The following is a 24,131-nucleotide window of genomic DNA, read 5'->3' on the forward strand; positions in this document are numbered from 1 at the left end:
GTTCTAATGGTACAATGTGTTTGCTCATTGGCTCAGAAGGCTAATTGATGATTAGAAAACCCTTGTGCAATCATGTTCACACATCTGAAAACAGTCTAGCTCGTTACAGAAGCTACAAAACTGACCTTCCTGTGAGCAGATTGAGTTTCTGGAGCATCACATTTGTGGGGTCAATTAAACGCTCAAAATGGCCAGAAAAAGAGAACTTTCATCTGAAACTCGACAGTCTATTCTTGTTCTTAGAAATGAAGGCTATTCCATGCGAGAAATTGCTAAGAAATTGAAGATTTCCTACAACGGTGTGTACTACTCCCTTCAGAGGACAGCACAAACAGGCTCTAACCAGAGTAGAAAAAGAAGTGGGAGATAAGCACATTAGAGTCTCTAGTTTGAGAAACAGACGCCTCACAGGTACCCAACTGGCATCTTCATTAAATAGTACCCGCAAAACACCAGTGTCAACATCTACAGTGAAGAGGCGGCTGCGGGATTTTGGGCTTCAGGGCAGAGTGGCAAAGAAAAAACCATATCTGAGACTGGCCAATAAAAGAAAAAGATTAAGATGGGCAAAAGAACACAGACATTGGACAGAGGAAGACTGGAAAAAAGTGTTGTGGACGGATGAATCCAAGTTTGAGGTGTTTGGATCACAAAGAAGAACGTTTGTGAGACGCAGAACAAATGAAAAGATGCTGGAAGAATGCCTGACGCCATCTGTTAAGCATGGTGGAGGTAATGTGATGGTCTGGGGTTGCTTTGGTGCTGGTAAGGTGGGAGATTTGTACAGGGTAAAAGGGATTCTGAATAAGGAAGGCTATCACTCCATTTTGCAACGCCATGCCATACCCAGTGGACAGCGCTTGATTGGAACCAATTTCATCCTACAACAGGACAATGACCCTAAACACACCTCCAAATTGTGCAAGAACTATTTACAGCAGAAGCAGGCAGCTGGTATTCTATCGGTAATGGAGTGGCCAGCGCAGTCACCAGATCTGAACCCCATTGAGCTGTTGTGGGAGCAGCTTGACCGTATGGTACGCCAGAAGTGCCCATCCAACCAATCCAACTTGTGGGAGATGCTTCTAGAAGCGTGGGGTGCAATTTCACAAGCTTACCTCAACAAATTAACAGCTAGAATGTCAAAGGTGTGCAATGCTGTAATTGCTGCAAAAGGAGGATTCTTTGACGAAAGCAAAGTTTGATGTAAAAACAATGTTATTTCAAATACAAATCATTATTTCTAACCTTGTCAATGTCTTGACTCTATTTTCTATTCATTTCACAACGCATGGTGGTGAATAAGTGTGACTTTTCATGGAAAACACAAAATTGTTTGGGTGACCCCAAACTTTTGAACGGTAGTGTATATAAAAAAATAAATTATTAATTAAAAATAAAAAAAAATTGCAAATCGCAGAAAGATAGGACATGCCACCATTTTTTTTCCACTCCACATCGCATAAGTGAAAACATCGCAAATGGGAATGAAACTGTTGAAAATCATGGGCTTCATAAATCTCTGTTTCAACTCACTCTCGCATCGCGCAATTTTATGGCGCCCTAAAGGAGAAGGCAGAAGCTGTTAAAAAAAAAAAAAACGCTTCTACCTTCTCCTCCGGGTCCTCAGCTGTGACAAACAGCCCAGGACTTAACCTGTGTGATTGCCAGAGCTTTACTCTTGTGCCGTATTTTTTTTTTACTATCACCAAGCGCCGTAAATTTACAGTGCTCGGTCATTAAAGGGGTAGTGCAACAATTCCTAAGGCTTACTTCACACGGGCGAGCGCGATATCAGGCCGCGAATCCCGCCCCCATATCGCGCTGGCCATTCATGTGAAAAGAACCCCTGCGGGGCTGAAGGAATCCCCCGGCCCGGCTGTCACAGTGGCGGCAGTTGTGTTCGAGAATCGCTTATTATTCTTAATGGGAGCAAAAAAATTTGCGCGCACATGTGACCACGCGTTTCCTACAAAGGTGATTTTTTTTTACTATTGGAACAACCTACGTTTTCCGTTCACGTAAATTGCAGATGCCGCGATGCGTTTGCAAAACGCTACCTCTTCGTGCGTAAAAAAAAAAATCGCGGTTTTACAAGTCGCAGTTTACGGGCACGAAGACAAGAACTGAGCAGTACTGAATTCCAGGAGCCCCCCAACTAGAACCCCTCTAACCCCCCAAAAAGTGACAGTTGGTGTGCCTCCCTCCCGGCTGTGACAGCCGTCAACGCTCAGGACTGAGGAAGAGTCACGTCCTCGGGCACTGCGTCACCAGAAAGACCTTCACCCTGCCAGCCATGACTGTTAGAGGAGGGTGGGGGGCATGTTCAGGCCCCCCCTCTCCGCCACAGCCGCCTATCTACACGACGAGCAGGCTGCGGTGTATTAGGAAGTGACTGTAAAGACATCTTCCCTTCAGTGTGAACGAGCGCAGCCCCGGCCAACTCCACCCCAACCACCATCTTCCTTCAGTGTGTGAGGGAAGAGAGAGCCGCCGCCGCTGATTGGCCGCTGAGGAGGTCGAGCTCTGTATCGGATGACGCCATTGGTCCGTTGGCAGTCAGCGCGCTGCGTCGCCGCCTGTGATTGGCTGAGGCGGGGGCCAGCTTGTGACTGCGCGTCTGCCCTCCTCCCTCACCCCCTCAGCTGTGTGACTGTGTCTCTGGCGGTGTCAATGGCTCCTCCTGCCGCGGACAGACGGGGCATACGGGAGGGGATCTTGTCGGGGCTCCTGTGAGAGCTCCAGTCACCGGGAGGAGGACGAGCGGCAGCGGCGGCGGTCTGTGAGGTAACCGCGAGTCGCGCACTCACCGAACCAGGGGCGAGCCCAGCTCTGCGAGGAGCAGCCAGGAGCCCGGCCCTCCTACCCCCCGACAGTCGGCAAATGAACTCGGTCAGAGCAGCGAACAGGAGACCCAGGCGAGTGTCGAGGCCGCGCCCGGTGCAGCCGGAGAGAAACAACGCCGGGGAGCGGGGTAAGAGAGCCGGGGGCGGCGGGGGGAGGGGGAGGAGGGGACTACAGGCCGCACGGGGAGCTACGGGCCTACTCCCTCAGCCGCCTCGGGGGGCGCTGCCAGGAAAGTGCGCGGCTTGTCCTGGGCCTCAGGCCGCGCTTTGTCTAGTCCAGACCGCGGCCCAGTCACCGCAGCGGCGTCCAATGTCCCCAGCGGCGGCCACAGCGCGGAGCCCCATGTACAAAGAGCAGCCCCCTCCCCCCCTATCACTACACAATGACCCCCTCACTGCTAGCCTTACTACCAGTGACATCACAGCATCCTACGCCAACCGCCGCGCAACCCATCGCCGTTCGCCAACCAACCGGGTTTTTAAAAAAAAAAAATTAAAAATTTTTCGCCGTCGATGGCGAATGCGATTGTCTTCAGGATTAAATCGTTGGGGAAACGGAAACATAGCGCTGCGATTAAAAAAAATAAAAAGAATAAAAAAATGACGACTTTGGTATAATTCGTGTTGTGCGATTTTTATGTTTTTTTTTTGTTTTTTTTCTCCCCGCGGTGTATTATTTAGGGTTGCTTCGCACCGGGCGGAATCGCCTGCCGCTTTCTACAGAGGAAATACGCGACGGGCAAATTTGCATCTGGATGCTTTTTTTCTATTTTTATTGCGAAGCGGTGGCGCAGATTAACCCTTTGTATTTCAAGACGAGTCGCAGTAGCGTCAGATTTTAGAATCCGCAGGTTTTTTTTTTGTTTTTTTACGCACTAAGGAGTCGGCGCAGAAAATTTGTGAACGGTACAGAAGGGATTTCGGAAATTTCCTTCACGTGGAATTTCGGAAGCGGTTTTTTTTCCCCGCCGGTGCGAAGGCGGCTGTATGGCGTCACGTTGATTAGAACCAGTTTTAGATTTGGATGGGTTCGCTCACCAGCGGGTATGCTGTATGTTTCTGCTTTTTATTGGCGCACCAAAGCTGCGCGTAGAAGACGATGGGAAATGCGTAAGGTGATGCGGGAAACGCTGCGGAATTCTGCTGGAAAAAGGACGCGCCTGAAACGAAGTAGCCGTTTCCACCGGCGCGCTTGCCGCGGGCAGAAGGAACTTGCGGAAAAAAATACTGTAAAATACGCTGAGGCGCACGGAAAAATGTCTCGCTCATAGGGGTGCGCAATTGCGCTTACGCACGTGTTAAGCCGGCTTTGCGCTGTGTTTAGACGGCCGAGTGTAATACCGGTCTGAGAGAAGTGGACGGATGTTACAATCAGAAACCCGCATTTTAGCGTTAAAATCGTGTTTGTATCTGTCCGTGATTTCCAATAGTTAAAAATGAAGGAAAAACGCGTCGTACTCGCATGACCGTCGCATTTGCATAGGAGAGCGAGGAGGAGTTTTTGTTTCTTTTTGTCTTCCGTAGGAATTAATTGGCAATCCTGGCATCTCCCGAAGATGGGGCGTTCTGCGATGTTTGGGTGCGGGCGGAAAGTCGCGCACGTAATTAACCCATTAAAAATAATGGTTTTATTCATGCGCCAATCCTGTGCCTAATGGGATCTATTCACATGTGAGGGTTTATGCACAAATTACTCGTGTAAATGCAGCCCTAGGCCGGCTTCACACAAGCGTATGCGTATTCGCGCGCACGAACGTCATGTTTTTGCCGAACGAACGCTGCCTTTTTGCAGGCCTTTGGCGTATTTTACTGCACTTCTTGCCCGTGACAAAAAAGGCATCGATACTCCAAGTCATTGAAATAACTTCTTGAACTCAGACTAATTAGCTTTTTTTTTTTTTCTGCGCAATTCTGCAGTGTTTTATGCATCTCCTAGCATATTGCGCGTATATTTGCCCATCCGTATTGACCTGTGCGAGGCCTTTAGGTGCACAAATGCGCAGGAAAATATGCTTATAGGAACGAATCTATTGCAATGAACTTGTTCCATTCAGTGCGTTTTGCGTGTGCGAATACGCCCGTGCGAAGCCGGCTTAGGGGGGGCGTTCACACGTAGCTGATCTGCAGCGGATTTTCCACGGTTGAAATAAATCTGTCACATATGCGCATCAAATTCTGCGGCAAAATTGGCACGGTTAGCAGTGGTTTTGGTTGCAGGTTTGTTGTTCACAATTTAAATTGAAGGGGTAGAATCCGCTGAGCCGTACCAAAATATGCAAAAAATGGCGCGTACTTGCAGTTTTTTTCTTTTTCTTTTTCCAGCTGCGAAAAATTCACAGCAAATCTGCTACATTGTTAACGCGCTGTTCAGGGTCATGCTCACGAATACACTGCACTGCGTATTACGCATACAACCCCACCAGCAAATAGAACCGATAGATTTCAATGGGTTCGGTCACGTATGCGGTTTTTGGTTGTGCATTTCGCAAAAAATACCGTAAAACACAAGACCATTGTGCAAATGCGCGCATAAATATGCTTACACCCTTGGGGTATATGCACATGGGCCTGATTTGCCGCAGATTTTCGCCTGGAAAATGTGCGCCATTTACAGTAGCAGTAAAGTGAATAAGATAATAAAAATCGAATCCACTCTGCGGCAAAAACCCGCAGCAGGACAATTATAGCGGTGGGTTTACCTTGCAGAATCAATCTCTTCAAATAACAGGTAAATTCCACATCAAAATTTGCGCCAAAATTTGTGTTTTAAGGCCTATTTTATGCTGCAGATGCTCCGCAGTAAATCCTTGCCGTGTGGACAGATCCTTAGGGTGTGTACACAGGCAGATGATTTGTTGCAGATCTGCCACAGATTTCACCCCTTTGAATCGAAAGGGTGAAATCTGCTACATATCTGCAACAAAATCCTAAGCGAATCAACTCCATGTGAAGGCGCCCTAAATGGGTATGTCAGCATGAAACCGATCTGCTGCAGAATGCTCTTGCAGCACAAATTGGCATTAAAATGTATACTAAATAGTGATTTGTGACACAGATTTTGGTGTGATTATCACCCCTGCATTTGAAGAGATGGAATCTGCAGCTAAAATTGATATTTGCCAACTGCATGTCCATTTCCTCACTAGGGCTGGGTTCCCATGGGACAGAAATCTCGTGGCTTGGCCACACCGAAAAGCCGTGAGATTTCTGCCGGAGACCTGCAGCTTCAAAACCCGCAACGTTTTGCCGCAGCTTTTAGAGCGGTTCGCCTGCCGGCATTCTTTTGCGTTTTTTTTTCTCCCCATAGAGAGAAGTGAGGCCACAATGGAAAAAAAAAAAAAATTGACATGCTGCGGCTGTCAATTCCGCACTGCATCCATCTGACTTGCTGCGACGCATTGGCCGGCCCGTGTGGACGAGATTTTTGCAAAATCTTGTCCACATGGCTGGCTAATCCTGGGATTAGGAGCCGCGGGCAGATTTGCCGCACAGAAATTGCACACAGAATTTCCGCGGCAAATCCGTCCCGTGTGAACCCAGCCTAGGAGCCCCTTTAGACCTGCCGATTTTTGGTTTAATGGGCAAATACATCTTTGGCTCATTCAAGCAGGAAATCCTTCACATTCGCTGTATAAGTGAATGATTAAACAAGCGCTATTTAAACCGAATGATTAGTGATCGAGCCAACGATGGTATTTATGCCTGCTTAAAATGACAGAAAAGCGAACGATTTACCTGTCAATCATTAGCTGCGTTTCCATTGAATTATTAGTTATTGCTAATATGAACAATTTTTTTGAACACGAATTGTTGCGTGTAAAAGGGCCTTTAGTGCAGATTGTCTCCCTGCAGTCTGGAGGATGTTTTGACTAATTTTCATTGCAGCTACTGAAAAGGCTTTGCATTTTGTGTGTAGAAAATTTATGACAAATCTGCCCCGTGTGACGCTGGCTTTATAGTTGATCTATGGAGCATTCATAGCTCTGACACAATGGCGGACCAGCAGCCACTGGTTATTGGATCTTGTACCGATTGGCCCGCCTGTGGTGATCAAACCAATGCAAATTGCTTCTACTTGTTTAGAGATCTGTTGGACGTCCTTCAAGGTCTTCCAGTTTTTGGGGATGATTCTGATACGATTGGCTGTGCTTGATATTTTTATTTTTGGGATTACCGTTTTTTTTTTTGTCTTTCTTTATATCGACACTTTTGTTTTATATGTAGGTAGACGCTTCTGTAAGGTCATATCAGGACTTTTGCCCTACTGGTGCCAAGTCTTTGTTTGTGTAGTAAGCGTTAGCCAAAATTTAGTATTTAGCTCTTTTGTATTCGCCTCATAATTTTTGATAATGATTTTGGCACCGTGCCTCTGTCAGAGCGGTTTTCTGGTAATCTCTCGAATATCACAGGGTAACTTCTGCTCAGATGCGACCATCACAACAAGCGTCATGTCGCTCATTAGCATATACTAATGACTAGAGAAATCCCACCGCAGGCTGAGCCTTGTGCTGAGGACGATGCAGGTAGTGTCAGGGGAACAATGGCCCCCAGTTAAATGGCACATTATGGGTACTGCATTGTTTGTAGGAAGGATGGGATCCCTTTGTGCTGTAGACGGTACAAGGCCGAATTTTCTTAAAGGCATAACGCGACTTTGATGTTAAACCGGTTTACATTTTTTTTTTTTTTAAGGACATAAATGTATTTTATGCACGGTTTCATTTTTCAAAAGAGGATTTTAAATTTTTCGTAACGCCATCTTTTCCTCTAAAAATAACATAAATTATGTTTCCAGTGCCAATAATTTTAGCGCACATAAAAACGCGCACACGCTTTTTATATCTATTTCACATATAGGGTGTAGTCCGAGAGACTGAGCCGGCGCTATACCGCAGTACTGGTGACCTATTATGAAATAAGAATAGCGCATTTGTATAGAAAGACATGGATGTGCGCACGGGCTCCTGGAGGCCCCGGAACGTGCATTTTAGTTTTGTATTGTGGCCCCATATGAGAGAAAGAATAAAACCCAATTGCAAAGTTAAAAATTAGAATGTGAGAAGCAGAAATCCCCTTTCTAAGTCTCATGGGATCGTTGGTATGACTTAAGTAAGGAAAGCGTATTTTAAGTGGCCTCCTCCTGCTACGATAGGGGCTGATCATCCAGGAAGTCATCCACCATCGTCTGCAGGAAATTCAGGTACCGATTAGTGTTGAGTCCCTGGAATGAACACGGGTCTAACAACGGCTCCATGAACGTACTGAAGCAGGAGGCCACTTTTAGTACGTTTTCCTTACTTCAGTCCTAGCTGCTGTCCCATGGGACGTATGAGACACAAAGCAGATTTCTGCCTCACATGCTGCTCCAACTTTGCAATTAGGTTTAACCAGGGGCTACAACACAAAATTGAAACCCAGGTTTTAGTGCCTCCTGGGGTCCGTGCACCATCCCATTGTATAGCTCATCCATGCCTTCCTATTCACGTGTGCTACTGTTATTTTATATAGGACACCAGTATTGAGAGAGTGTACGCTGTATCGACCTTTTGAGGCTGCTATCACACCTGCATTGGGACTCAGTCCAGGGTCTACACCCTGATCCATTTTTGTTAGGAGAGAAACGGAAATAAAACAGAAAAAAAAGTGCCCCCCCCCCCCTTCCACCCATTTATTGCACCCAAACGTGCAATCCTAAAACTCTGGCTCTCACAGTCGCTCCCCGAGGTGGCAGAAGTGGGGGCCCAACTCACTCACATAATGACCTTGGAAAGAATAGAAGTAGAGAGGCAAAAGGGAAGGGGTTAAAAAAAAACACTTTCGAAAATTGAAAGGATTTCTCACTTTCCACTTCTCAGAGGCGGAAATATCCGCTATAGTAACACCTTTTAGTTACCGTATATACCGGCATATAAGGCGACGGGGCGTATAAGACGACCCCCCAACTTTCACCTTATACGCCGGTAATACAGTGGAGAAAAAAAATCATTACTCACCTCCCCCGGCGTTCTGTCGCGCTTCGGCAGGATGTCGCTCGCTCCTCGTCCCCGGCGCAGCATTGCTTTCTGAATGCGGGGCTTGAAATCCCCGCCTCCAGAAAGCTAATACGCACGCCGTTAGCCAGTTACAGCCATTCAATGACAGCATTGAATGGCTGTGATTGGCTGAAGGCGCACGTGGCTTCAGCCAATCACACTATTCAATGACATCATTGAATGGGTGTGATTGGCTGAAGCCACGTGCGCCTTCAGCCAATCACAGCCATTCAATGCTGTCATTGAATGGCTGTAACTGGCTGACGGCGTGTGTATTAGCTTTCTGGAGGCGGGTATTTCAAGCCCCGCATTCAGAAAGCAATGCTGCGCCGGGGACGAGGAGCGAGCAACATCCTGCCGGAGCGCGACAGAACGCCGGGGGAGGTGAGTAATGATTTTTTTTTTTTACACTTTTTTTTTTGGTATTACCGGCGTATAAGACGACCCCCGACTTCAGAGCAGATTTTTCGGGGTTCAAAAGTCGTCTTATACGCCGGTATATACGGTATACAGAATGGTACCTAATGGAGAAACTGAGGGGACCGCTGGGCAAGCTAGGGACAGGGAATCCCGACCATAAGGCAAAACAACCCCTGGTCCATCTCTTGTAATAGACGTATTCACTTGACTTACCCTCTCCCCAAACCTCCCTTATGTAGACCTCCAGGGGCATTATGAGCTAAGAGTCTTCTAAAACGACCTCATGATAGAGAGGACAAGAGTTTCCAAAAAAGAATGTAGAAACTAAGTAAAGAAATAAAAAGTAGATGGAAGGAGGATACTGTAAAGGCCCTTTTAGGAGCTGGTATCGTTACCTCTCAGCGGGGTGGCTGGAGGAGATTTCTCTCCTCACTCTCCCCCGCCCCTCTCCATTACCTTAACATAGCAGCTATTCAGTACTGAACGGCCGCTATTTACACTGAACGATCATCGATCTGCTCATCCTCCATCATTTATACAGCATAAACAATGGACGATGCCGCTCTGAGTGAGCCAGCGCTTCTAGCTGCCATGGAGGAGCACGGGAGTGGGGACACACAGGGACTAATGTCGGGCATCGTTTGCCCGACATTCATCCCGTGCAAATGGACCCTAAGAGTTAGGCCTCCTTCCCACGAACGGATTTCCGCCGCGTAATTCGCGGCGAAAATCCGCTGCGTTGCCCGCAGCTATTAGGTTCTATTGAACCTAATAGCACAATGCTCACGATGCGTAATTCCAGCGCGGAATTACGCACCGCGATTTCTCCCGTCCTCACCCGCAGCATGCTCTATTTTCTGCGGGTGAGGACGGGCTGTACGCACTGATGGCTTCCATTGCAGTCAATGGAAGCCGTCCGTTCACGCTATCTCCCGCTGTAACCAGCGGGAGATAGCGTGAAAAAACGCTTTCCCGCCCACCGCCGCGCGTCATATGACGCCAAATGACGCGGCCGGCCGCGTCACGTGACACGGCCGGCCGTGCACGTGACACGGCCGGTGACGCGGCGGTGGTGGGCGGTGACGCGGCGGTGGTGGGCGGGGAAGCGATTTCACGCTATCTCCCGCAGGTAAGTATAGGGGCTCTGGGGGGCGCCGTGACGGGCTTCACTGCGTAATTTTACGCGGCGGACCCCGTCACGCTCGTGGGAAGGAGGCCTTACTATTTTTATTGACATTTGCTCAAGTTGGAGCTTTTTTTTCCATGCGAATGATCCTCCGTGAACAATATGTAAAATGATGCAATTCGCGAATGTTCTTATTTCTCACTGATTGGTTGAAAGAAATAAAAAATATTCAGAAAGCAAATGGAAAGTCTTCAGTTTGTTTGTGTTCCATTAGGCATCCGTTTTTATTCGAGGGGAGAATAGCGCAGCCTGCAGCATTATTTTTCCATTAAAAAAAAAAAAGTAATCTGGAATGGAAGCCTTTCGATTTGCTTTCCGTTTTTTGAAACCCTATTGCAATCCATGAGGAGAAAAAAGTTTCACTTTCTTTTTTTTGGTTTCAGTTTCTCTCCACGAAAAACAAAGCAGAAAGACAAAAACCCTGAACGGAGTCCTAACGCAGATGTGAAAGCGGCCAAAGAGGCGGTTTACATCTAACGAGAGAATATCAGAGTTCGCAAATGAAGCCTGTTTATACAGGCAGATACATCGTTGGCTCATTCAAACGAGAAATCGTTTAGTCGTTCGCATTCGCTGTATAGAGGAATGAGTGATTAATCGGTATTGAAACCGAACGATTAGTGAATGAGCCAGCGATGATATTTATGCCTGATCGTTGGCTGCATTTAAACTGAAAATTGCTCCTTTTTGCTAATTTCAATGATTCTTTGGTCGATAATTATTCGCTGTAATAGGGCCTTTACAGACATACCGGCCGCAGCTGAAAGAGCAAGTGTGTCGTCTCCGCGTTTGTAAACACTTGATAAAACTAACCATGGTATCCCATTAGTACGTCATGTATTGCAACGGCTGGAGAACATGTGTTGTAATGGGATTTTAAAGGAGCGCTAAGTAAATAAAGTTGAATAATCTCTCTGGCTGCTTCAGTAGACGTGAGTGAACAGTGTTTGGTATTTGTTTTCCTCTTGTATAGCACGCATAAACAGATTGTCATCGCTTCCATCCGTCTTCATTGGGGCTTGCGATCTAAATTCCAAGCTAACCTATTCTATGTGTTTGCGAGAGATCAGAGCAGTAAAGGCCCGTTTAGACACAATGATTTTCGCTCAAAATTCGCTCAAAAGCCATCTTTTGAGCGATAATCGTTGTCTAACTGCACTGACCTCGTGCAGTTTTCGTTAAGCCAGTGCTGCGATCAGTTATCAGGAATTCACAGCGGGATACAGCTGATACTATTGTTTCAGCTGTATCCTGCTCCCTGATCACAGGCTGGGTATGAAGAACAGAGCGGTCCAGCTGTGTTCTCCATACCCCGCTCTGTGCGCTCAGCTGTATTACAGCCGGGCACTCCGAGTGGGGAACAGCTGGATGCAGAACAGCTGCATCCTCCGCTCGGAGCGCAAGGTGATCGCGCAACGTTTGAGCGATCACCTTGCGCTGTAAAAAAAACACAACGATTATTGCTGAAAAATCTCTGAAAATATTTTTTGAGCGATAATCGTTGTCTAAACCAGCCTTAATAGTAATAAGGCTTCATAGAGCGCCATAATAATCCACAGCACTTCACACAATTGGACAGCGCAAACCGTAGTAAGCGAATAAACAATTTGTAGAATGGAGTCCTTCTATACCGAGCGAGAAATCATTGGAATGAGCGAGCAATGACAGTCGTTGGCTTTAAAATGCAGTCAGTTTACATACGCAGACAATAGTTTACATTTAAAAAAAATTTTATTTTATTTTTTTTTGCTTCACTCGATCGTTGCTTTTTCTATTATAGGGAATGACTGAAAGATTGCTTTTTTTTTATACGTATTGACTTGAAAACGTCTAATTTTTAGATCTGTATGAAATGAATGACCGGTGACACAATTATCGCTGCTTGTTCAATATTTGCCCATGTTTACACTGAACCATTATATTTACAGTGAATGACCCTTGTATGTGCCGCTACGTTCAGAGTTGGGCATCCGCGTCCTAAATCCACAACAATATATACAGAGCAAGGGGTTTCAGAACCCTTTCCACATGTAGCAGGTTCATTTTTAAGTTTCCACACTCTGTAAGGGAAAATCCACAGCACAATCCGCACATAACTAATGCGGTTCTCGTTGTGGAACTTTCTTGGGGGAAATCCACAGCAGAATAAGTCTTCCGTCTGCGGTTGGGGGTTAGGAAGAAGCGAATATTCTCTGGCTTTGTAGGAAAAGGATTTTTTTGTTCTTTAGTCTTTTTTTGCATTGCAGGTAGTAATTGGAATGCAGAGCAAATATTTTAAAGAGGTTGTCTGATTTGAACTTGCCTTAAAAAAAAAACAAAAAAAGAAAAACAACAAACTTCCCTATCATGATCAAAGGGTGTCCTACTTCTGGCTTTTTCAGAAATGATCTGCAATCCATACATGAGCCCAGTAGCAAGTTTTTAAAGAGGTTGTGTGGTCAGAAAGTCACTTTAAATTTAGAGCCAGATCACTTAAAACAATTAAAATAGTGCATATTCTCCTCAGCCCTGATGATCCAGCGCTGAAGCCTCACAATTTTCCTGGTCTTTGTTGACAGCAGAAATCGTCTTGCCAATCTGAGACCGCAGCATCTCCTTCCGTTACTCCTGGCATCATGACACCCAGTATGTGAGCTCCGATATCGGGAGAACGGTGGTTGACGATGTGGGCTCTGATTGGCAGGTGACTGATGTCCGCTGTCAACAGAGACCAGATGAGTCGCGGGGCTGCAGCGATGGATCACCGGGGCCGAGGAGGGCAAGTAACAAATTGTTTTATTAAAAGTTTAAAGCCATATATGTTATAACCGGACAGCCCCTTAAGGCAGGTTTTCATTGTGTTCCCCGCGCGTTGCTATGGAGAGCGCTCATCCCCCCCCCCCCCCCCCGTCCACGAGCGGAAAATCATTGCGATTCTCTACTCCCGGCCAGCAAATCGCAGCATGCTGCGATTCTCCACGGTCAGCCCATCTGTCAGGCTGACAGCGGAGATCTGGCTCCTGGGCGGCGGCTCCTGTGGCGATGATCCGCCGCAGGATACCGCAACGCCCGTGGACAGGCAGCCTTAATTTTTCCGTAATGCCACCTCAGACAAAATGTAGCGTAACTGTTTAAAACAATCACATTTTATAGCAATATCGCAAGTTATTGTAATGAATGAAAGTGTTGGGTCCTCCTCAAGGGGAGATCCTCCAAATAGATGCGTTGCAGCACAGGGGGCTTCCCTCTATAAATTCATAATTCCTCTAAAGCGGTTTTCCAGGGCGCATATAATGATGGCTTAACAACTAGGATAGTCATTATTAGCTGATCAGTGGGAGTCTGACTGCCAACATCCTCAAAGATCAACTGTTTGAAAGGATTGTAGAGTTGTCACAGCTTTTTTTTTTTAGCATCTGCGCTCGCATCCTAAGCACCGCGATGCCAGGGAATGTGACACTGCAGCCTCTCACTTCCTGCACAAGTCACCTGATTTCCTTTAACCTCATCTGTTACAAATGGCAGGGCCACAGTGGGACTGGGGCGCAGGATCCCAGGAATATCACAGAGTTCAAGCTGCTTCAGCCTTTTCATAGTGGGTGCAGCCAACTTTGCAATAGTCGTCCTAGCTTGATATAATACTGTATTTTTCGGACCAAGAAACACACTTTTTAGAAAGAAAAAAAATTTGGTTACAAAATGAATGCACATCTTTTGTTCCAATGTTGCAATGGTCTGGCATTGCCAGACCCCTCTGCTTCCGTAATAATCAATTACAGTGCAAAAGCGCTGTAACTGATCTTTAAGACCAGGAATAACGTAGTCTTCCCTGTGTAGCTCTGGTCTGGGCACTACTGAATATCACAGGCTCTGACATTTCCCCCTGGCTGCGTGTACAGGAAGTGCAGTAATGCAGACGCCAGGAGTGTCAGAGGTCAGAGCCTGTGACACTCGGTGGCGCCCGGAGCTACAGAGGGAAGGTAAAGTACATCCCGATGGGGTTGCTGCTCCACCGGATGCACTGGGAAAACTGTTACTACTGGGGGTCTCTATTACCTCTGAGACTACTGGGGACATTGAAAGGGAGCACAATTACTGTAGAGCCACTGATAGGGGGCATGTTTACTATTGAAGCCATTGTCCACATCCACTTGAAACTAAAACCCCAACTTCTTTAGACTACCAGGGAATTTTTAATTAGTGTGAAATATGTTTATCCTATTGTCTGTTATTTTAGAAGTAACTGACTTTTGCGTTAGATCCACCGCTATCCTCCTTTACTTTCTATGGGTATATTGAATATAAGCTTTCTAAACCAGACACAATCTGTGGGCGAGGGCTCCATGGTGATGTGAAATCTTCTGCGATTTGTGTTTAAACTGTAGTAAATGTTTCCCTATGGTTACATTTCACTTACCTGTTAAATTTTTTTGCAAGGCCGTCTGCATCTTTCTCTTACATAGGGAGTCGCGCACAAGCCTCGGTGATGTTACGCTTTAACAACGAATCACATGTAACTCTATGGAGTTCTCGCCTGAAGAGACCTGCTTACAAATAGACTAGTGCTGCAATGTGTTAAAGTGGTACTACACTTACAATAAAGCGTTTCCTCCCCACCTCTAATACACTTGCATGTTCAACGCAAGCTTGCGCATGTTCTCCATAAGGAGAGGAGAATAAGCTGATGCCGTACACCCTCGGCAGTGGTTTATCTTCCGTGAGAATAAAAGATTAGGCTTGTTGAGATGCAAAAAACTCTATTCCTTTTATCTAGCAGAGAGTTCGGACCTGGCCATAGACATTAGATGGTCGGCTACTCCTGCTGACGTTCACCTAAACACATTTAAACACACAGATGATCACTCAAAATTCGTCAGAAACTGACAGTTTTGAGAGATCATTTTGCATTTGCTACTAATAGGCTAATCAGCCCATTAGAAGCTAACTAGCTTAATTTGCATGTATTTAGAGAACAGCCTGTGGTCTCTTCTCTAAATACATTGCTATTGTTCTCCAGCAGGACAGCAGCTGAAAGAATGTTACTAGCACTGCTCATAGAGAACTCGGCATGTGGTCTTTCTTATGGGCGACGACTGATTTTAAGCTGAGCTGAACTCAGTGATGGACGAAAAGTGCGCAGTAAATGCACGATGGGCACACGTTTACATGCAACGATTGTTGCTCAAAAGATGGCTTTTGAGCGATAATCATTGTGTGTAAAAGGGTCTTAAGGCTATGCTTGTACTAGAAACTTTATTTATTTTTTTACTCATTTATGAAAAGAGGACTAATGGGCAAAAAAAAATAATTTGCTTTTACTGTGAAAAAAAAAAAAAAAAAATGTAATTAAATTGTGATTTTTGGAAAGCAGCAAATCCAATACTGCCACAAATAAAACTACTTCTACTTCTGTACTTTATAATCTGACCCAATGTCACTGCGGAAGTAGGGTGACCTATTCTTCACTCGTTCAGTCAATGGGACATAATCTTCATTCCGTTTAGTTGAAATTAGCATAGATCAGGGTCCACAAGGGCAGTAAAAATTCCTACGTGCTTTGAGCCAGCATGGCTCTTGTTCACAGTATGTTGGCTTGAAACGCGTTGAGAGGTGACGTTTGCGAAGGTGCTGGATTTCCTGCTTTCTAGGTATTTCCTGGGCTTGTCACTGACAGCTGTTCCTTGCACTCCGTTCATTATTAGCTGGACATATGTCTGCAGTGTTGTTGTGAGCTCTTCGTCCAACATCTTTTACTTAGGTGATTTTTATTTTTTGGGATACTTTTGGTGCCCCCCCCCCCCCCCCGCCCTCAAAAAGACCGATTAACAAATAAGTGACGACCAGTGTTTTATATGTTGCCCCTTTTCACTTCAAGGTCGAAATAAAAAAACTCTGAAAGTGACTGTCCTAATGTCCGTACTAATGTTCTTTGTCCGAACAGTATGCGAACGATGCGCCTTGAGACTACTTTATGCGAAACGAAAGCCTGTTGAAGTCAATTGGATTGGTTGTTATGTTTGTGTCTGTCTATTTAGTCTTTTGACAACAAAGGAAAAACCTATTAGGTGTGAGCTGAGCCTTGCTTACTATATTTGGCCTGCTTATTGTACGTGGAAGCGACTTCTGATGACCTAATCTGTGGTGACATATTTCTGGTTGTAGTCAGATTTTCGCCCGGTCAGCTGATTGCCTACCGTCATTTGCATATTGTTTACCGGCCAAAATGTTTTAGATGACAGCTAGTTCCATGTGACCCAGTGAATCCCTGCGTCGTCCTCCAGCACTGCTCCTGACATCCTCTTCCTATATACATTCTTCATTAGTAAATACGGCTTAGTGATGCCAATATAATCAACATTAGAAGGCGCCCTGTTATTAACAAAGTGACTCCAAGGCTGGTTAGTCTGCATCTAATGAGACAGGAACATTTATAGTAGCGTCTCAACTCCTGTCCTTAAGTTTCCCCAACAAGTCACTTTTTTTTTCAGAGCTCATATCAAATCAAGTCTGTTGGGGTTCTTGAGAATGGGATTGGTAGACACCGGTCTAGGAAGCAGATTTATTTTATTCTTTGCTCAGTTAAGTATGCTGTATTGTTCATTGGCTTCAAGATGTGGTCACTTATACGTGTGTATGACCTCTTGTATTCCATGTAGCCTTCTTTATGGGTCCAGGTATGCTGGGGGAACACAGCTACTTTAAAGGAAACCTATCGCCTATCGCTCCATTAGAAGGTGGTATGGAGTGGACTTGGGAGCTGAGCTAGCACCATACCTGATGGGTACATACTGTGTGAAATGGCTGACACTCACCAACAATGGTTCCAATCGTAGCTAGCTCAAGTCGTGGCTCTTTTAATCACTAAGGCCTCATGCCCACGGCCAGTTGCATTCCGCCTGTGAAATATTAGTGGTATCAGACCCGGCACCCCCCCCCCCTCCTTCACCCCCCCTCCAAGACCCTATACTCGCCTTTCCGGATCCACTGCAAGTGTCTCGCCCGGCGCGGTGCAGTGCATGACGTGCCGGCGCTTGGCTGTGACGTGAATTCTTGCGGTAAGTATCGCTGGACGGGCGGCTTTCATTGACTGCAATGGAAGCCGTCCAAGCGATATTCCGCACAGATTAGAACATGTTGCGATTCTCCACCCGCGAGTGGAAAACCGTAGTTGATTTCTGCTCGTGGGCAGCGGAGAATCGTTTACCACAGCATGTCTATGGACGGACGTTGCTGTGGAATTCACGGCGGGTGTCTGACTGTGAATTCCGCAGCGATAATCTGTCCGTGGGCATTCTGACATAAAGTCTACACAACCCCGTTAAAATGCCATGGTTAAAAAATTCGACAGATGGGTCACATTGAAGGTAAAAATTTGAAATGATTCATTATCTGTACAATTCCATTTAAAAAAAACATCTTTTAGGGTGGAAAAAATGTAAAAAATATGTAGTTGCATAAATACATACACCCTAAAACTAATACTTTGTTGACATACCCTTTGACTTTATGAAAGCATTCTGTATTTTGGGGTCGGTGCCTATCAGCATGGCACGTCTTGGCTTGGCAATCTTTGCATGTTCTTTTTTGCAAAAATGCTCAAAATCTGTTAGATTGCGGGGGCATCTTGTGTGTAGCGCCCTCTTCAGGTCAACACACCGTTTTTTTTTTTGTTTGTTTTTTTCAATGGGATTTAAGCTTGGGCTCTGGCTGGGCCATTTCAAAACTTTGATCTTCTGGCGAAGCAATTCCTTTGGTGATGTGCTTTGGGTCGTTGTCATGCTGAAAAGTGAAATTCATCTTCAGCTTTTCAGCAGAGGCCTGAAGATTTTGTGCCAAAGTGGACTAATATTTTGACTGTCCATAGTTTCCTCTACTTTGACTAAGGCTCAGGTCCCAGCAGTAGAAAAACAGCCCCAAAGGCTAATGCTGCCTCCACTATCATGTATGGCGGTCTTTTGGTGATGCACAGTGTTGGTATTGTGCCAAACATATCTTTTGGAATTATGGACAAAAGGTTCCCCCTCGGTCTCATCGAGACCAGAACATGTTCTCCCACTGACTTCTGGCAGATTTGATGTAGGTTTTGGCAAAACCTAGCCGGGCTTGGATGTTTTTCTTTGTTAGAAAAGGCTTCCATATTGCCCACCGCCACCAGCCCAGAAAGATGAAGAAGACAGGAGATGGTTATCACATGCACTACACAACCAGCACTCGCCAGGAACTCCTGCAGCTCCTTTCTGTCGGCCTCTTGGCAGTCTCCTGGACCAATTGTCTTCTGGTCTTTTTCATCAATTTCAGAGGGACGTCCAGTTTTGGTAATGTCATCATTATGGCAAATTTGAATCCACTTCTTGGTGACGTCTTCATGGTGTCTCCTGGTATATGTGATGTTTTGGTCCCCTTCTCCTGATTGACACCTTTCAACAATCAGATCCTTGTAAGCTCTTTACGGAGCAACTAAGAAAATGTCAGGAAAATCCTCCTGGAAGAGCGGACCTTTATATAAGGAAATCAGTATCACTGTATATAAAGGCAGCGGAGTGCTGACTACTATGTAACAGGAGTTTACATGTGATTGGCTAATTCTAAACACAACTAAATCCCCAGTTATAAGAGGGTGTTCACATTTATGCAACCATATTATTTTAGTTTAGTTTTTTATTGTTTGTACTGATAACGGGTCACATTAAAGGGGTTGTCTCGCGAAAGCAAGTGGGGTTAAGTACTTCTGTATGGCCATATTAATGCACTTTGTAATATACATCGTGCATTAAATATGAGCCATACAGAAGTTATTCACTTACCTGCTCCGTTGCTGGCGTCCCCGTCTCCATGGCTCCGTCTAATTTTGGTGTCTTGCTTTTTTAGACGCGCTTGCGCAGATGGGTCTTCTCCCTTCGGCTCGGTAGCAGCGGCGTTTTGGCTCCGCCCCCTTGTATGCGTCATTGCGTAGCTCTGCCCCCGTCACATGTGTCGATTCCAGCCTCCTGATTGGTTATCATGACAGCCCAGGGGCTATAGGAGGCTCCCCGGTCCGCTGTGTACGGATGTCTATAGGCCCAGGTAGTCACAGAAGCGGTTCAACCATCTTTGTTTCTCCAGGACAAGAGGGGGGGAAAAAAATTGTATCTCTGTATCTGTAAAAGTCTTACAAAATAAAACACCATATTTTAATAGTTATGGTGAATAGCATGAAAAAGAAATTGCACAATGCCAGAATCGTCTTCCCCCAATTTTTTTGAATGAAAAGTGAATAAAAAGGCCGATGAAAATCATACCAATAAAACTATAGCTGACCTGGCAAAAAACAGGGCTCATAGGCAGAAAAAGTTATGTAATTCGGTGTATAGTAACCAAAAAAAAAGCATTTTTTTTTTAAACTTTTTTTTTCTTCCAAGGTTTATTTTATTTTTTTTAATGCTAAAACATAAACTAAGATTTTCGTTAAATTATATGATTAACAAATACATTAGCATATGGCTATACTTATGGAAGAAAGGTGGGAATGAAGAAGCAAATCCTCAAAACTGGCTGGTCTTTTAGGGGTTAAGGCCTCCTGCACACGGCCAGGTTAGATTCCGCCTGTGAAATCGCCACAAAATCAGACCCTGCGCCCCTTACAGACCCCATACTCGCCTCTCCGCATCTGCCGTGAGTGTTTTACCTGGTGCGCACGATGCATCGGCGGTGACACCGATTCTAGCGGTACTTCCACAGTGCTCACAGCGGAAGTATCGCGGGACGGACGGCTCCCATTGACTGCAATGGAAACGATCCGTGCGATTTTTCGCGGCGGGTGTCTGACTTCAAATTCTGCAGCGAAAATCCGCCTGTGGGCATTAGCTCTAAGATTAGTTTTGCAGTGCTTATTTGGAAAAACTCTATATACACAGGGTTTTTTTTCTTTCTGGAACCAAAGCCAAAAGCGAATCCAACAAGAAGTAGTGTCCTTTCTATTTGTTTCTCCATGCCTTTTGGACCCACTTTTTAGGCTTTAAAAGAAAAAAGGGACGGTCGGGGCTGCTCAGTAGATCTGTACTTTTATTTATTTTGTGTGATAAGAGGTCGTTGTGTGCTAAAAAAGTTGATGCGGGCACCATGGGAAATATTTATTAAATGTTTTACGCCTGTTTCTGGTACAAAGCAAAGTTGCAAAGTTTTAAGTATAACTTGCTAGCACAAATGTTTTGCAACTTTTGGTGGTTTGTGCTGGGCTTCCCATCTTGGTCAGGAATTGCTGAGATGGGACAACCCCTTGGATAAATCCGCCCCCACTCCCCACCCTCCTGCGCAATATTCATAATTTGTCTGTTCTTTGTATAAAGGCAATGTAGGGGAAAAACGGACACAGGTCATGCCTGGACTATGGCAACTATTCACAAGATATGCAGTATTATTCCTGGATCTCCCTCAAAAGCAAATACAAGTTCTTAGAGGATGTCATGGGATACAATCGATGGGGCTGACTCTGTCCCAAATTTCCTCCTCCACACCCACTCCCCCATACATGGCTTCCTTCTCCTAGATGGGTGGTTCTTATGTCCGTCTTCTGGCTCTGTCACTTTGTCAAGTGGGCGTCCACACCGCTCGCTGTTCAAGAAGAGGGTCGCCCATTGATGGGTTTGTGATGGTAGTTGGTCCCCCAGTATAGATACCAGGTTGTCGCCCAGCTGAACAGATATTGTCTGAAGGAGGACGATTTAGTAACTCCCATTGGCGCCTTTTTTTTTTTTTTCCTTCTTTTTTCCCCCCCAAAATTGAAACTTTGTTTTTAAATGTTGGGTGTAAATTATCTCCGGAGAACTGTAGGGATTTGTGCTCGGTTTAGATTTGTACCTCGCCTCGTCTTTGTGTTTTATTTCCAGGGCAGCTGAGGACAGCAGCAACCAAATAACTGTTTTGCATAACGGCGTGTTGTGATAATCCTAGCACAACCGGGGGCAGCAGCACAAAACACGGAGATGCTTCTCACGTTCGGTAGCCGGGCACGTGAACACGTTCTTCTCTTTTGTCATGTTTCTATAATTAAGACAAGTTCTATTTTTATGCCAAGCTAATTTTTATCATTAAGGATAATTTACTCCTAGTCCACTGACCGTCTTTATCTTATTTCTCTGGCTTCAGATATCTTGTATTGCTACCAATGTGTTTTTTGACAGTGGACACAATTACCCAGGTCACTAATTTTGTAGTTAATGGGGTTGTCCGGGATTCGGGGTATTTTTATTTTTTTTTACTTCTGTTGTTGACTCCAGGATAGGTCATCAGTAGATGATTGGCGAGGGTTCCGGACTCTGGATCCCTACCAATCAACTGATTCTCAGCACATCTGTCAGTGCTTCAGCGCTAGAATAAAATCACACTGTCCAACGCAGCTCCTATTGAATTCAGAGGGAGTGCGAGAGCTCTATTACCTACTGCCATCCTTTCTTCAGTTTGGCTGCCGATCTGCCTGTTCCTGAGGTCCCTCTTCATCCTTGCAACATGGTGACAGCACTCCGGTTACCACTTGATGTACTCTGTTCCTCAGTAGTCAGTGCATTCTGCTTCCTGATTGGCCAGTGCTGCTCAGGTGAGCAGCGTGTGTTGTCCACCAGTGTGCAGTATGCATTAGGTAGAAGAATCACAGCGGCCATCTTTGACGGTCTGTATGAAGAGGGGGGCCCCAGGAACAGGCGGGTCAGCGGCTAAGCCGGAAAGAGTATGTCAACAGGTAACATAATGTCCCCACACCCTGTTTGGTCCCTGGAATGATTTTGTCCTGGGACCAGAAGGGGTTATCAGAGTTGTTTCATGTTAAAACCCTGTTCCCCGTGCAGTAACATAACTAACCAGCATAGTTCCCCTCTCCCTGCTCCGTCCTGCACCACTGCTCGGTCCTCCGCTCCATTTACTTACAGACTGCAGCAGCCTATAAACCTAACACCGGAGGCGAGTATATATCTCATTACAAATGTTGCTGCATGGGGAACGGGGCTTTAACTATTAGGACTTCCCCCTTAAACTCAGGAGGTACTACAAGTTCCACCATGCATCTCAGAAGATGAGGGCAGCGAGCATTGTGCTAGTGTCTAAAGCAACATAATGCTAGTGACTATGCCTTGAAGAGTCACAGGAATTAGGTAGCCCAAGAGTGGTGCCTAGGGGTGGACATACACATTCAGATGAATGTTGGCTGAACCCACTCATTTCAGTGAGAACTGCCAGCCATCAGATGTGTATGGTGGTGTCCAACATGCCTAATGCTCTTGTTCATAAGGGAGGTAAACCACCGCCAGAAGTGTTTGGCTTGCTCCTCTCTATCCCATTGAGAACACATGCACACTCGGCACATATACCAAGTGTGCACATGTATTTGGGGTTAGGGAGGAATAACTTTTGGCTGACCGCTATCTAATGGCTCTGTCGCGCAAACTTATTGTTATAGCGTATTCTGCATGTGGGTTTTGTGTGTACAATACGCTGTACCAATCTGTAATAGGCTCACATGCTGCCGATCACACATATTGCATGAAATGCGCACGCATTAAAGATTGCAGCATGTTGTATTTTGGCGCATATTATACATGCATACACGTCAAAATAGTGCTTGGCGATTGGGCAATTGTATCGCGTACTTGCTGCGTGGGTGGCACGTAGCGAATAACACGCGTGTGCAGCTGCCCTAAAGTGTATAACTAGCTTGACCATTTTGGTTTCATGTGTTGCGTTCTGTGTGGATGTTTTTCCTGACCACATTACTAGAAAAAGAATGACACTGGCTTCTGGAGGGAGGACTGACCGGGTCCCGACGTCTACATTAATATGCCCACCTGGTTCCCGGCAGTTATCTTCTGTCGGCCTCCTTGTCCAACCAGGTCAAAAGGTGCTTTGTCCAGCTTTAGCAAAAAAAAAAAAATCTTATGCCAGCAGGTTATTGTAGAGAATATTAAATATGTCCACTGTGACATTTTAAATCCCCTGGGCCACATCCAGTTTCTGTTTGCATTGATGATGTACCATGCCAGAACGCGAGCACTGCAGTCCAAAATGTGAGCACTGCAATCTCTGACTCACTGCAGCGCTCACGTGGTATACTAAGGACTTGCTCACATCTCTGCTGTAGATCCTATTTCCATGATCTGTCATGGGACTAGAATCCCTGGCCTAAACGCATCTGTCCTATGACCAAACCGAATGGTGCCAACCAGACCCAATTGGATTTACTGGGTCTGTTCGGCTTCTGTTATACTTACGGTCTGGTGTCCCTCCAGTGTTGCTCTCCTAGCTGATCTTTAGATCGTGGGCAGAAGGATGCAACTAAACATTGGGCGGTACAGAATTGAAAGAGAGGATCCTGTATGGGTCCTCCTGGGTTTGTCTAGCTTCTAATAACTACAACATTCTCTATGTACAGGAGTTGTTTTTTTTTTTCTTTTCATTTTCATGACTTCTTGATTCCTGTTTCTGCCCTTATTTGGTTCCTTTAATTTGTAGCTATGGAATGAAGCAGTATCAAAGTGCTATTCCCACCGTAGTCACTAATGGCATATCTACATTAGAGTGGTATTCAGTTAGGGCTGGCCAATTAAATTAATGTGATAAATTGTCATTTTGCTATGACGCAATTCTAAATGTGCATTCACACTGAAAGATAATCGCTCAAATGACAGTTTGAGTGACAGTTTT

At 45.5% G+C, this 24,131-nt stretch overlaps 1 protein-coding gene across 2 annotated transcripts in view; it reads left to right on the forward strand.

Moving 5' to 3' along the window:
* Positions 1-2,619: 2,619 nt before the first annotated feature.
* The window catches only part of FBXO11 (F-box protein 11), a 91,487-nt gene continuing 69,975 nt past the window's right edge, over positions 2,620-24,131 (forward strand). For both annotated transcript variants that reach the window (XR_010791162.1, XM_066595526.1), the window contains exon 1: positions 2,620-2,974. Coding sequence is in view for 1 of the 2 variants with exons in the window: in XM_066595526.1 (XP_066451623.1) it covers positions 2,884-2,974 (91 nt within the window). In the remaining variant the exon portion in view is untranslated. The remainder of the gene's footprint in view (positions 2,975-24,131) is intronic.

The sequence above is a fragment of the Eleutherodactylus coqui genome, chromosome 3 (genome assembly GCF_035609145.1).
Source record: "Eleutherodactylus coqui strain aEleCoq1 chromosome 3, aEleCoq1.hap1, whole genome shotgun sequence".
Taxonomy (NCBI): Eukaryota; Metazoa; Chordata; class Amphibia; order Anura; family Eleutherodactylidae; genus Eleutherodactylus; species Eleutherodactylus coqui.